This window comes from Lycorma delicatula, chromosome 1 (genome assembly GCF_047948215.1).
Source record: "Lycorma delicatula isolate Av1 chromosome 1, ASM4794821v1, whole genome shotgun sequence".
In the NCBI taxonomy this organism is placed as follows: Eukaryota; Metazoa; Arthropoda; class Insecta; order Hemiptera; family Fulgoridae; genus Lycorma; species Lycorma delicatula.
Window position 1 is genome coordinate 176124600 of NC_134455.1, and position 13260 is coordinate 176137859.

Genomic DNA, 13260 nt, shown 5'->3' on the forward strand with positions numbered 1-13260 from the left:
AACACATTTCAGATGATTTTAGATTTTTATTTAATGTAAAAGCTAAAACAAAAAATTATTAAACAAAGGAAAACTAGGTATCAAGAGCCACATATTTAGTTAATTATTGTTTTATTACACAGTACTACAAAAAAAAGTATTTGAATTAAAAATACTGTGTCTCATGGAAAGACAAAAAAATTCCTGGAAATGTTCTACAAGCAGAAATACGTTCATATAAAAGTGAGTCTGGAAATGCTTCATTTTTGAGTTATAATTAATAATTGTTCAAAATGAGTTTTAAACAGAATGGAATATGGTATAAGTAGTGGAGGGCATTTTGAAAAATTATTGTGATAGTAAATCTGTAATATGTGATTATTTAATATTGTCAAAATACAAAATAAAATATTTCTCAGTTTATTTTTTCAAAACTTGTAAAATTGGCCGGATATCATTTGAAACTTTTAAGATAGTGTTATAACAACAATCTAACCAGGGTGTTTTCATTTTTCATATTATCTTCAACTGCCCCACTTCAATTTTTTCTGGTTACATTGTTACAGCTGTTGCATTCATTTCATTGATGACATCATCAGTTGGTAATGTTTTTGATGATTTTTTTTACCTGTATATTTCTTTTTTTTTCCTTTTAGTATGATTATGTTTAACAGTACCACTATGACTAATATCTTCAACACTTGTACTCAACGTTAAATCAGTACTATTTTTAAGACTTGAAGGTGATTAATGTAACTGTTTAATTTCTTCTATAGCCGCTGTTACAAATGAATGAAAGAATTACAATTTATAATTTATAGGACTAGTTTGTGCTGAATTTATATATTTCTATTACATAAGCATAATAGCAGGAATACACATATGCATAACTCATGAATAATATATGCATAACTAGCCCAGTTAGGGCTTTGCCCCCTGGACCTCCTGCATTCATAAGTCATTTTTGTGGGAATAATAAGATAAATAAATAAATAAATAACAATATAATTAACATACGTATATATTTTTTTTTGTTTTGTTGAACTCACCAATTGAGATATAACGATCTGTGTCTGGCAAAAGATAGAAAAAGAAGGATTGATGAAAACGCTCCAATAAATTATTAAGACTTCTAAATAATCCTTCAAGTACCCTGTAAAAATGCAGTTCAAACATACAACTTATAGTGTATTCAACAGTGTATGAAGAAAAGAGTATATAATATGAAAAAAAGTAATAAAAATTAATTAAAAGACAACTGATACATACTTTATACCAACATATTACAAAAAACACCAACATAAACTTTAAGGAAATGTGTTAAATCACAAAATGTAAATTTTGCCAATATCCCTGCTTTCTTATTAGTTAATATTCAGTGCTTGAGATAAGGAGAAAATGGAGGAAGAAATGAAACTGAACCACTGATAACAGTTTAATAACCGTTCAACAACAGTTCAATAACTAAAGATTACAGCACAAAAAATGATCAGTGAAATTTACTTTACATAATAAACCAGTTTTGATCTCATGAATATGATACGAACCCAGCTTTCTGGGTGTTCAGGCACTTATGTACAATGAAGAGTATTAGAAATCTTTTGATCACGAAATATAATTTTTACACATGTTAAATTTCTACACATTAAACATTACAGTATAACTTGTAATATGGTGCTATTAAATACTTTGTTTATCGTGGAACAGAGAATCTAATATGATATAAAAAAATTTGTAATGTATATATTACTGTAACACAATCTTTTTAAAGATGAATTTCTTTTATGGACTAAAAAAAATCTGTAAATAAGCTAAGAATTAGCTTTTAAGATTAGTTCTTTCTTAATTTTGAAATTAATTTTAAATTTTTTGCGTTTATCAAACTGTATCATAATAAGTGACAAGAATACAAAAGAAGTAATGATGAAGATGGATAATTATCATTTTATTATTTAAGACGAATTATAATTATTTACGAAGTAATACAAACATTGCTATGTGTAGAATTTATTGACAAAGGAATACATTTAACCATGCAACACTAATTATTCATAAATTTGACCAACAGGAAGTGATTCTGCATATTTCTAGAAATCAGTGCTTTTTATTGTTCATCAATTCTACTAGCTTTAAAATATTTCTTTATAAAATATTTCTTTAAGTGACTTATTGGTGTAATAGTTTATGGCATTTTTAAAACATGTTATTTTTCAACATAATTATTTTGAATAATCAACTGCACCAAACACTAAACATATTTGGTAAGCTTTTTAATGTACAAGTTACAGAGGTCTCACAGCTCTCCCATCTCTGATCTTGTCTTAACTTTTCCCTATACACCTTCAAATTCCCAATTACAAGATAATCACCTAGTATCAGATCCCAAATGTAGGAGAGTGCTCCAAAATATCCTACTTAAAAGTCTGCTTCAACTTTTATAACACAATCAGTAAGGAGTGCTATATGTAGACTCCATTTGTTAAAATCTGTTGTTTACTTTGAACTGCTTGCCATCATCTTTTTACTACCCCATAATTTATATTTCAGAAATTGTAATTTCTTCTGGAAGTAGCATTTGAAAATAACTCTTTCTGTTTCAAAACACCAGTTGATATTGATTCAACTTCTACTTTCAGTTGATGATTTGAATCATTTCATCATTGAAGAAGGGATGTGGTACCAAATTCACATAAAAAGTGTATAGGTGATTTATCTTACCACTACACAGTCCAGAAAAAAAAGTCCAAAGGAAAAAATTTACTGCAATGCACTGACATGTTTACCACAATGCTAGATGTATTGTTTTTAATTTCAACATTATCAATTACTGTTTTTTTCCCTTTGATTTGCATACAGGATTGTGTGACAAATGTAAATGGTTTTTCTTTTTACTTGGTTGCATACACAGCCAAGAATGTAGACAAAGAAATCACAAGTACCTTTAATTAATTTTCATTCTAAATTGAAAACTATTTTTTAAACTTTATAATACTAATTATCAAATACTTTTTAATGCAACAAAATAAATCTATTCATGGTTACCACTTGAATATATGACAAAATAATAATTTACAGCTAAGCTTAGATATATCTTAAATTTATTTAAAAGTAGTTATGGATTAAATAAATTTAGATAACTAAAAGAATATTGAAAATAGAGTATAAGCATGCAATCTAAATGGTTGCATTTAAATAACTATTATGTAATCAATCAATAGTTTGATGGTTCACCATCTAGATAACTGGCAAAAGCTTTCATTAAAATATAAAATAAATTACACTACAAGGGTTGTACTAACCTTCCAACTTGATAAAAAGTAGCAGGGCTGCCACGTCCAACTTTCTCAAAACCCTCCAATGTTACGGCCTCAATACCAAACCTAAAATTACAAATAGATTTTATAAATGAATAATAATAAATTACAAAAGAGTAAATTTATATGGGCTAGTAAAGCTTTCACCACGTTCGAAGTTTATCTTAGAAAATATAAATTTATAAAATTAAGAATTAGTGTACAAATGTCCTTGTCCAAGCATAAACAAATTAGAACCTCTTGGAAACTCGATGTAACAAAACAATACTTTGATAATGTCATTTTAAACCATTTTGTTATCTTGTTTGTAAATTATTGACTTAAATGCTTAATAACAAATATCTTGCATGTGTTGAATTTTAATAAATAATTGGTATTAAATAAGACTAGTCAATAGCAGTCCTTACTGAAAGTTGTGTGAAAGCAACAAATACTTAATTCTTGTTTAACCTCTGGGACCACCGTAAAGTATTGCTGCAGAGCATGATATGAATGATTTGTAGCGTGTGTGAAAAATGCCATGCCTGACCAGGATTCGAACTCGAGACCTCCAGATGAAAGTCCAAGACACTACCACTCACATCACGGTGGCGGCCAGGAGAACAACAAATACTTGGACCATACTTACTGAAAGCTACAGGTAGTATCAGGGAGGTAGCATTAAGAGAATATTAAAGGAGGCATGAATGAAAAGTACAAGAATATTAGAAGGATAGGATATTAAAATAATCAGCATTAAGTGTTGTAACAAGTATACATGACTTTTACTGATTTTTTTTCCAAGAGTAGTATGTGTGTAGTGTGTAATGTTGTAAATATTTATTTATGTTTCATACGGTTCTGTTGTACATCCTTGAAAAATAAAGAATGTAGAAGAAATAATACAAAATTAAAACACAGTTATTGTTATAATTAATATTATATGTATTAAATATACTATACTTCTAAAGGTGTATTACTGATTGTATTACTGAATCTAGTTAAAAGTACTTACATTTAGAAATATAAAAAAAAAATACTGAGACATCTAAACATCAGTGAATAAAGAATTAGATCAGGATATAAAGTTAAATTAAATCTAAAGTGTATTTAAATTTAACTAGTGTAAAATGTAAAATAAGGCAACACTTAAACACAAAGACATCATAAAAAACTGAATATGAGGTTTGTTTACTGGGATGTTCTTTTCTTAATTAATAATAAGCAATCAAATCAAATTTTATCCCTAAAACTATAGTCATTTGGTACTGTAGGTAGAATTCACATTAATTATAAACAGTAGAAACATTACATTTATGATTTTGTCAACAGATACAAAAATTACATTAGATAAAATAAAAAGAAATTAAGTTCTATTTAATTACAAAAAAAAATTAAGTAACTTGCAAATTTAATAGATTAGATAGTAACGATAAATATTACTAACTACTATACCATAACTTCATAGAACTGTAATGCCTAATATTAATAATACAATAAATTATAAATTACATAATGTGAAAAGTGTTATATAATTACCTAATGAAATGTTTCAACAACTACATGTTAGTAAATCATTATGTTATTTCATTATAAGCACAACTAAACAGAACATGAATATAAACAATTTAAGATATTTTACAGTTAAGAAGAAATGCAAAATGTTTTATCTAATGTTAAATTTATCTGAAGTTAATAATTATTAATAAATCAATATATTTAAATTTAAAAAAAATAAATAAGTGAAAAAAAAAAGGTGATGAAATCTGATTCGAACTGGTGTGCCTTGTAAGATCCAAATATTTCATTAATTAAAATTTTATTTGGCTATAACTCTGGAATCAATGAAAATAAGTACACCACTTATGATAAATCATTGAAAAGCTCTCAATGAAGGCTTATTACTACAGTTAAGAAAAGTCCAAAATCCAAATTACATGAATTAGTATTTTGTTTGAATTTTTAATTTAGAATTATATATATTAATTTATAAAAAAAAATAATACAATAACTTAAAAAGTAAATTAATTACTGTAATTAAATAAGTTATTAACAATAATTAAATTACTATATTAATTTAAAAAGTAAAAGTTGTACAGTAATTTAAATGTTAAAACCAAGGAAAGAATAAAAAGATGATAAATATAAAAAGGAAGAAAACATTAAGACCACGTAAAGAATAAAAAGATTAAGAGAGGATGATGAATATAAAGATAGAGAAAATTTGAAAACTAGAGAAAGTGTACACAAATTAAGATCAGAAGAATTATATCAAACCAAAGAGCAATTAAATGATTGTCAACAAAAAACAAATAAACAAAATTATAATCAACTTCGACTTAAGGAGAATATTATCTCACAATTGAGTACTGAACTAAAAGATAAGGATTTTTTGCAATTTATTAAAGATCGGGCATGAATGTTCAGTGTGTATGTTGTTCTTTAGAAGATCTATTTTTCAGTCACTCGGTAGTAAACTTTAATGTAGATAAACAGAAATTCCAAATAATTAAATAAAAAAAGCAAAAATAATACGATTCTAAATTATAATTTTCAATTAATATTAAATAATCGGATGTTTCACAAACTCATACAAGTAAGTAATAATGCCTATTAAATTACATATACACATTTTTTAAAAGTACATAAAATTTTATTTCACTAATAATTTCTGATTTTTTCATATTTTTTTTTTTTTACTGTTATTATTGAATAATTATTTATTGAAAAAAATTATTACAATCACGGGTTAATAATTATTAATACATCAATATATTTAATTTAAAAAAAAAAAATGTTAAAAAAATAAAAAAAGGAGATGAAGTCTGATTTGAACAATGTGCCTTCCTCTTACAGATCCAAATATTTCATTAATTAAAATTTCATTTGACTCTGGACTTAATAAAAATAAGTACCACTTATCTCATTTAAAAGCTCTCAATGAGGACTTATTACTTCAAAGTCCAAAATCCAAATATTTTTTGGACACTTTTGGTTGAGTCAATTGCAATCAAAAGGCGAGGTGCACAATTAGATGTTACAAATGCAAAATTTCAACATACTATGACTAATCATTTTTGAGTTATGCAAGATATGTACGTACATATGTACATACAAGCATCACGTCGAAACTAGTCAAAATGGATTCAGAGATGGTCAAAATGGATATTTCCATTAAAATCTGAAATGTTTCATGATCACAATACTTCCTTTACTTCGAAGAAGTAAGTAAAAATTAATTAAAATACATCTTAAATGAAAAAAAACCTGTAATGTATGCTAAGATTGAAATAAAAAACAAAGATATATCACACTGTTTATCTGATTAAGATAATACAATTACAGTCTGCTTTATAACCAATGGCATAAATAGCATAAACATATTAATTAAAATTTTTTAATATTAACAGATGGCCCTTAGAAATTGTAAAACATAAGATAACTTAATTTCATTATCCCCTAAAGTTGTTCATATGTTAGCCCTAGGTTAAATTTGTGTTTAATGCCACATAACAGATACAAACCACAAGAATGAGGTCCACTGTTAATTAGCAGTCGCAACAAGCACAGAGAGGCGCATCTATTTGCATCATCAGATATCCATGAGTGAGCACCTAATATGCCCTATTTGTAAACGGCAGATAACCTCATCTCGACGGTTATTTCTGCACGAGGAACAGTGGTGATATATTTATTCACGGTGATGTAGTGTTTTTAACTGGGCAAATATTATTGTTCATGCAGCATTCATCATTTGCCAGTTATCATAAACCACCCTCTTCAGGAAACAGACATTATTATTAGAAGCAGGCTGTAAATAAGCCTCTTTTGCCGCACTATCTGCACACTCATTGCCTGAAATTCCTATCTGCTGGGGATCCAGCAGAAGCTCACTGTTGCATTAAGTCTTGTTATTTGAGAAATGTCAGACTGAATCTCACATACAACACCATGTCTGGAGTATACATTACTAACTGCCTGTCAGGTACTCATGAAATCCGAGCAAACAAGTACATGTTGAAATGTTGGGCTAATTATACTTAAGGCCTTAGCAAAAAGCTCTGAAATGAAAATGCTGGGGAGGCCAAACATGTATTGTGTATTGTCAACCACAAAAATACACCCTACAGAATTGTCAATTTTAGAGCCATCCATATAAACTGTAGCATCCGGAATCAAGCTATTTACATCATAAAATTTGTTCATAAAAACGGATTTGTGTTCTTTTTATTATACTGTCATAGATGAAAGCAGTAATTAACAAGAGAAGGTCGCTAAGCTGGGTAATAACATGGAGTAACAGTAAGGACTGGAAGCAATTGTATACCTAGAGCTGAGAAAAGGCCCAGCGGAGCAATAGATCTTGGCTGTTCCTGGTATTGATTAATGTGCTGGTTGGAGAATACTGCATCAAAGGTTAGATGAGTTGGTTGCCCTTTAATCTGAGCCACATAGGAGCATATAATCTGCTTCCATCTCTTCCATAGAGATGACACCACTCTCCACCAGCAGACTTACCATTGGCTTGAGCAAAATGCATTTGTGGCAAGACGGACGAATGAATAGTGGACTGTATTGAGCATCTTCAGCACAGTGGCAATGCTCACGAATAAGCTATGCAGCTGTAGTCTATGCGGGAATGGACCAGAGCTCAGTAGAAGCACAACATGCATTCACGATTGGCTCCCAATGGGTATTAGACTGAACTCTCAGCATGGTTAACATTTTTTGACATTTTACCTTCAGCTCCTACAAATGTGTTACACATGTTGGTCGTTGGTCAAAACACATATTTAGAAATCTAACTCGTGTGCATGCTTCAACTGGATCACCATATAGATACAGTTGTGGGTCAACATGTTCACTCAACTGGGAAAAGCAAATGTACTTGTTTTTTCTGGGAAAACATGAATCCAGTAGATGTACACCATGATTCTAAGCGTGTTATTATGTTTCGAAGCAGCCTGTCACCTGTAGTTAACGTTCTACATTAATAGAAAAATCATCTACAAATAAAGAATACATAAAAGGGTTTTTGCACGCAGTTTTTTATATTATTTATGGTTACGGCAAACAAAGTAACACTAAGGACACTACCTTGGAATACTCTGTTTTCTAATGTGAAACTTTTAGATACCGTCATTCCAACTTGAAGTTGGAAGGACCAATTACTGAAGAAACCCCTGATAAATGCAAGGAGATTACCTTGTACACCCCATTCGTGAAGTGTAGGATTTCTCTCCTCCATGCCGTGTCATATGCCTTTTGGAAATACAATAATATAAAAATACAACAACCAGGTGTTGGTGAAGTAAAAAAGACGTTTTGAATAGTGGCTTCCAGAACCACCATGAAATCAATAGATGATCTGCCCTGGCGAAAACCACATTGTTCTGGGGCAATCAGGGAGTTTCTCTTAAGATACCAAACTAGATGACAGTTTACAATACATTCCTTCACCTTGCACAGGGTAATAGTCAAGGGAATAAATTAATAACTTGTCAGGCACAATTTATCCTCACCAGATTTCAGTACAAGGAATTACCAGTGTCTCAAAGTATCTGGAAATACCTCGTCAGAGAATATCTTATTACAAATAAAGAAAAAATGTTGCAGTGCACTACCTGGGAGGTGTGATAACATATTGAGCCTGATATTATCATTTCTGGGGGAAGTGTCATGAGAATTATTAAGGCATATCTTAGCTCATTGTAAGAAAATGCAATGTTTAATCCATTTTGTGAGTCTCCAATCACCAACGGGATATTTTCTACTTGCAACTTATACCTAGGAAACTCTGGGCAGTACGTTAATGTAAGTGAAACTGCCCTGAATGACCTTCAAAATGTGGTTGCTACATCAACTGTTGTGATAACAAGGTCTCCATTGCTTTGCACTCTAATCGGCTGCAGTGAATGTACCAATCCACACTTGGTTTGAACCTTTCTCCACATGACAGATGGTGTTATATGAGAAATGGATTTGATGTAATTCAACCAAGATTTTTAGTTTGCACACTGAAAAACTCAACAGCAGATAGCTCTTACATTGCAGGAAGCATAGAGCATTTCAGTCATTGGTCTTTGATTGAAAAGCCCTTTTGTGTAAAGTCCTATGCCAATCTCTTAGTCCGCCTGCAGTCTTCATTCCACCAAGGAAAGAAAGGCCTTAGCTTTCCAAATGTTACAGATGAAGTCATTTGCATTACCAAGAATCTGGTGTGGAATCCTTGTATCCAATCTAGTCCACGTTCTAAACCACCTATCTGTGTAGCTGATTCTGAGGCAAATCACTATTATTGACTGAGATGACAAATGGTCTATGATCACTTCCAAAGAAGTTTTTGGAAACACACCAGGTAAGACATTGATGCACGAAAATGTACCCTGTTAAAGATGATAAACATGCACGATCCATCGTTCAACAAGATTTAAGTTTTGCCTCAGTCTATAAACTATATTGCCTCGGGGAGAACATGACGATAAGCCCCACGAATATGATGTGTGTTGAAATTGACAATTATTAGGAATGGCATAGGAATCTGCAAAAACAGATTGGAAAGATCATCCTCACTGATGATGAAGGAAGATAATACAGGTTACACATTTATTTTGAAAGGCACCAATATCTTCACTGTGATTGCAGGGATGTTTGTTGTTAGTGGAATACGGGTGACTATTACGATTTCCTTCAGGAAAACAGCTACACTCTCATGTCCTCTACCATCATTTTGACAGTCACACTGTCAAACTGATGCTTCAAACTCACTCAATCAATCCGCGAAAGGATACATCATTCTGGGAACAGATGTGAATCTCCTGCTGATAAAGTATTAAAGAATTTTGTTACTTTAGTAGGATTTCAATATCCTCATGGTGGGAAGGGATATCGCAAACATTTCACTGAATAATTTTTGTACCCATAAATAATATTTTATTATTATAGAACTGTGCATATATTATTTGTCAAATACAATATGGTTTTTTCTTTTTGCTGTTTATGATTTTTAGGAAGTGCTTTTCTTCTTCAGGTACTTCATCGGCCTCTAAATTCTCGAAGAGATCTCGAGATGGAGGTGAGGACTTAGAAGCCCGGGAGGCCGAAGATACTATACCAAACGATCACTTTTGATTGATCCCTTCATAGGAATCTTGTTAGTTTGCTGGGTTGTTGGTGCAGCAGGAACTTTATTTGTTGTTGTACCAACTAAAGTGGTTTTTGGTAAATTAGTTTCAGTCTTTCCACCAGTAACACTTTCCTTCTTGTTTGCATTCTTTGTTAGCTCTGTAATAATGGTTGTGAATGAGGCGATCTGATCAGATAAAACCTGAACAAGCTGTTTCAATTCCATGCAGGATCCGCACTGTTGTTTCCCTGCATTTGTAGGGGTTTGTTTTGATGTAGCTGCTGCAAAAGAAACATCTGTTTTTACCAGGTGCGGGAGTTTAGTATCTTCTTATACTCTTTTTGTGCAGCCAGAAATGAAAGCTTCTGCTCGGTACAAATTTTAAGAATTGCTTTCTCTTCTTTAAAGGTTTGGTAAAATCTTGTCAGTGAGCTAAATGTGATCCCCCACAGTTAACACATTTTGCTTCCTTCTGGCATTCAGCATCGTTGTGGCCTTCTTTTGCGCATTGAGCACATATTGTAGTATTCAAACAAGAAGTTGTAGTGTGGCCATATCTTTGAGACTGGAAACAACGCCTAGGGTTGGGAATTAATGGTCACACTCGAACAGAAATGTAACCTACTCTTATTTTTTCTGGTGGGGTGGGAAGGTTAAACATTAATATAAATGAGGGAGCAGGTTCCTTCCTTGTGCTCTGATGCCTCATAATTTGTCTCACCTCTACAACACCTTGGGGATGAAGTTCATTGGTCATTGATAATCTCACTAACATCTATCTCCAAGAGGTCCCGATTAAAGATTACTCCTCTGCTGGTATTCAAGGATTTATGGCATACTGCTTTTATGTTAATACCTCCCATGTCGCAAGAGTGATAGACTCTGTTCATCACTAAATGTCTCAACAAGTATCGTGCCGTACCTCAATTTTCTGACAGTTTTAGGTGAACCACTTGACCCTATTATAAGCTTAGTTTATCAAGAAAGGTGAGACCTTTTGAAGGGAGATTCCTTCCTGATTGTTTTAAGAACAATGTATCATATATTATTATACTATGGACGAGATGAGTCACCAATCAAACTGTTCTCTTCAACAGAGCTTTTATCCTCATCAGACAACACTGAGTGAGGTTTTTTCACATGACTCTTAGTGGTGATTTTTTCATATGGACCACCAACCATCATAGGGATTTTCATAAGAATTGAAATTTTGGTCCAATGAGTACCGGGGAAATACAAGACCACCTCTGCAGAGCCCAAGCATACCAATGCTAGAGCTAAATACAACTGGGTTTGCCCATGTGCCCAGAAGACATCCTTCAAGACACTATGTAAAGCCATCTATTCATCGGCATGATAGTTTCCACCTTGTGTTACAGTTGCAGTTCATAAGGTGTCGCAACACCACCAAGAGTAGTAAAAGTAGTGTAGAATGTTATTGTGGAGATGTGTAAGGGTATATGTTGTAAATTGTGTAGTGTATGTGTGTAGTGTAAAGTGTTCTGTAGCTCTGTGTGTAGTGGGAAGAAAAGATGTGAGGCTAGGCCCGTGGAGACCTAGCCAATTTTGGAACTGATTTAGAGCTTGAAATAAGAAAAAAGCTCACACAAACAATGTCCAATAATATTTTGTTAATAAGTTACAGCTAGCAAAAAATTTTGCTTGGATTTCAGTTAAAGAGCAATAATATTAATTTCAATTAATGTTAGCAATAAGTAAATTATAAGTACAATGTATTTATTTATAAATACTTAAGAAGACCATTAGGTGTTTTAATTAGGATTATTATATATCCATAATTTTACAAAATTTCATTCAATTCATTTTTTTAAATATAAACAAGTAGAAAAACATCTGGAACATGAACAAGACCGATGATAATAAAAAAACTTTTGGGGAAATAAGAAAAATAGCATCAAAAGGATTCAAAAAATAAGACAGCAATACCTTAAAGACCAACTCACTTCAATAGAAACAGATTTCAAGACAGATAATACAAGAGATTTTTACAGAACATTCAAAACCAACTTAACAAAATACAAACCACCTAGTTTACAGTTCAAAGACCCTAAAACTTCCAAAATAGCCTACAATAACATGGAAAACTGCAAAATACTCGAAGAATATTTCACCAAACTACACAATTGTGAACCATCACAGGAGATTTTTGACTTCCAAGAAATTAAGAGTCCACCTGACTTGAAACCACCAACTCAAGAAGAAGTCAAGGACATCATCAAACAATTAAAAAACTAAAAAACAATAAATCATCAGGCGAAGACAACATAGTCGCAGAACTGTGGAAACACTCCAGTGACAGTATGATAAAATGCCTGACAGAAATTTTACGGGAGTTCTGGAAAACAAACAAACTTCCAGATGATTGGACTACGTCGTTAATACATCCATTACATAAGAAAGTCGACAAAACAAACCCAAAAAATTACAGAGGAATATCCTTACTACCCATAACTTATAAAATCCGTTCCAAAGCACTCTAAACAGGGCTGAGACAATACTTGTCCCACAACTGGGTGAATATCAGGGAGGGTTTAGGAAGGGCAGGTCATGCGTAGAACAAATACTAAACCTTGGAAGCCTGATGGATATTAAAAGAATCAGAAATTTAAATTGTCATAACTTTCACTGACTTTAAGAAGGCCTATGATTTCATAGACAGAGACACATTAATCAACATTTTAAAAGAACTGGGACTGGACGGTAAAACTACAGAGTTGATCAAAGCCACATTAACAAACACCACCTCCCAGTTAAATTCATGGGAGAACTCTCAGAGCCATTTAAAATTAAAACAGGAGTAAGACAAGGAGATGGCTTATCACCGTTATTGTTCAATTGCGT

The 13260-nt window shown here is 31.8% G+C and overlaps 1 protein-coding gene across 4 annotated transcripts in view; it reads right to left on the minus strand.

The window, feature by feature from the left end:
• GAA1 (glycosylphosphatidylinositol anchor attachment 1) overlaps nucleotides 1-13260 on the minus strand; it is a 55609-nt gene that overhangs the window by 12758 nt on the left and 29591 nt on the right. For all 4 annotated transcript variants that reach the window (XM_075367709.1, XM_075367724.1, XM_075367713.1 and 1 more), the window contains exons 9-10: nucleotides 3279-3359; nucleotides 1029-1132 (exon numbers count right to left, since the gene is read on the minus strand). In XM_075367709.1, the coding sequence (XP_075223824.1) occupies nucleotides 1029-1132; nucleotides 3279-3359 (185 nt within the window). The remainder of the gene's footprint in view (nucleotides 1-1028; nucleotides 1133-3278; nucleotides 3360-13260) is intronic.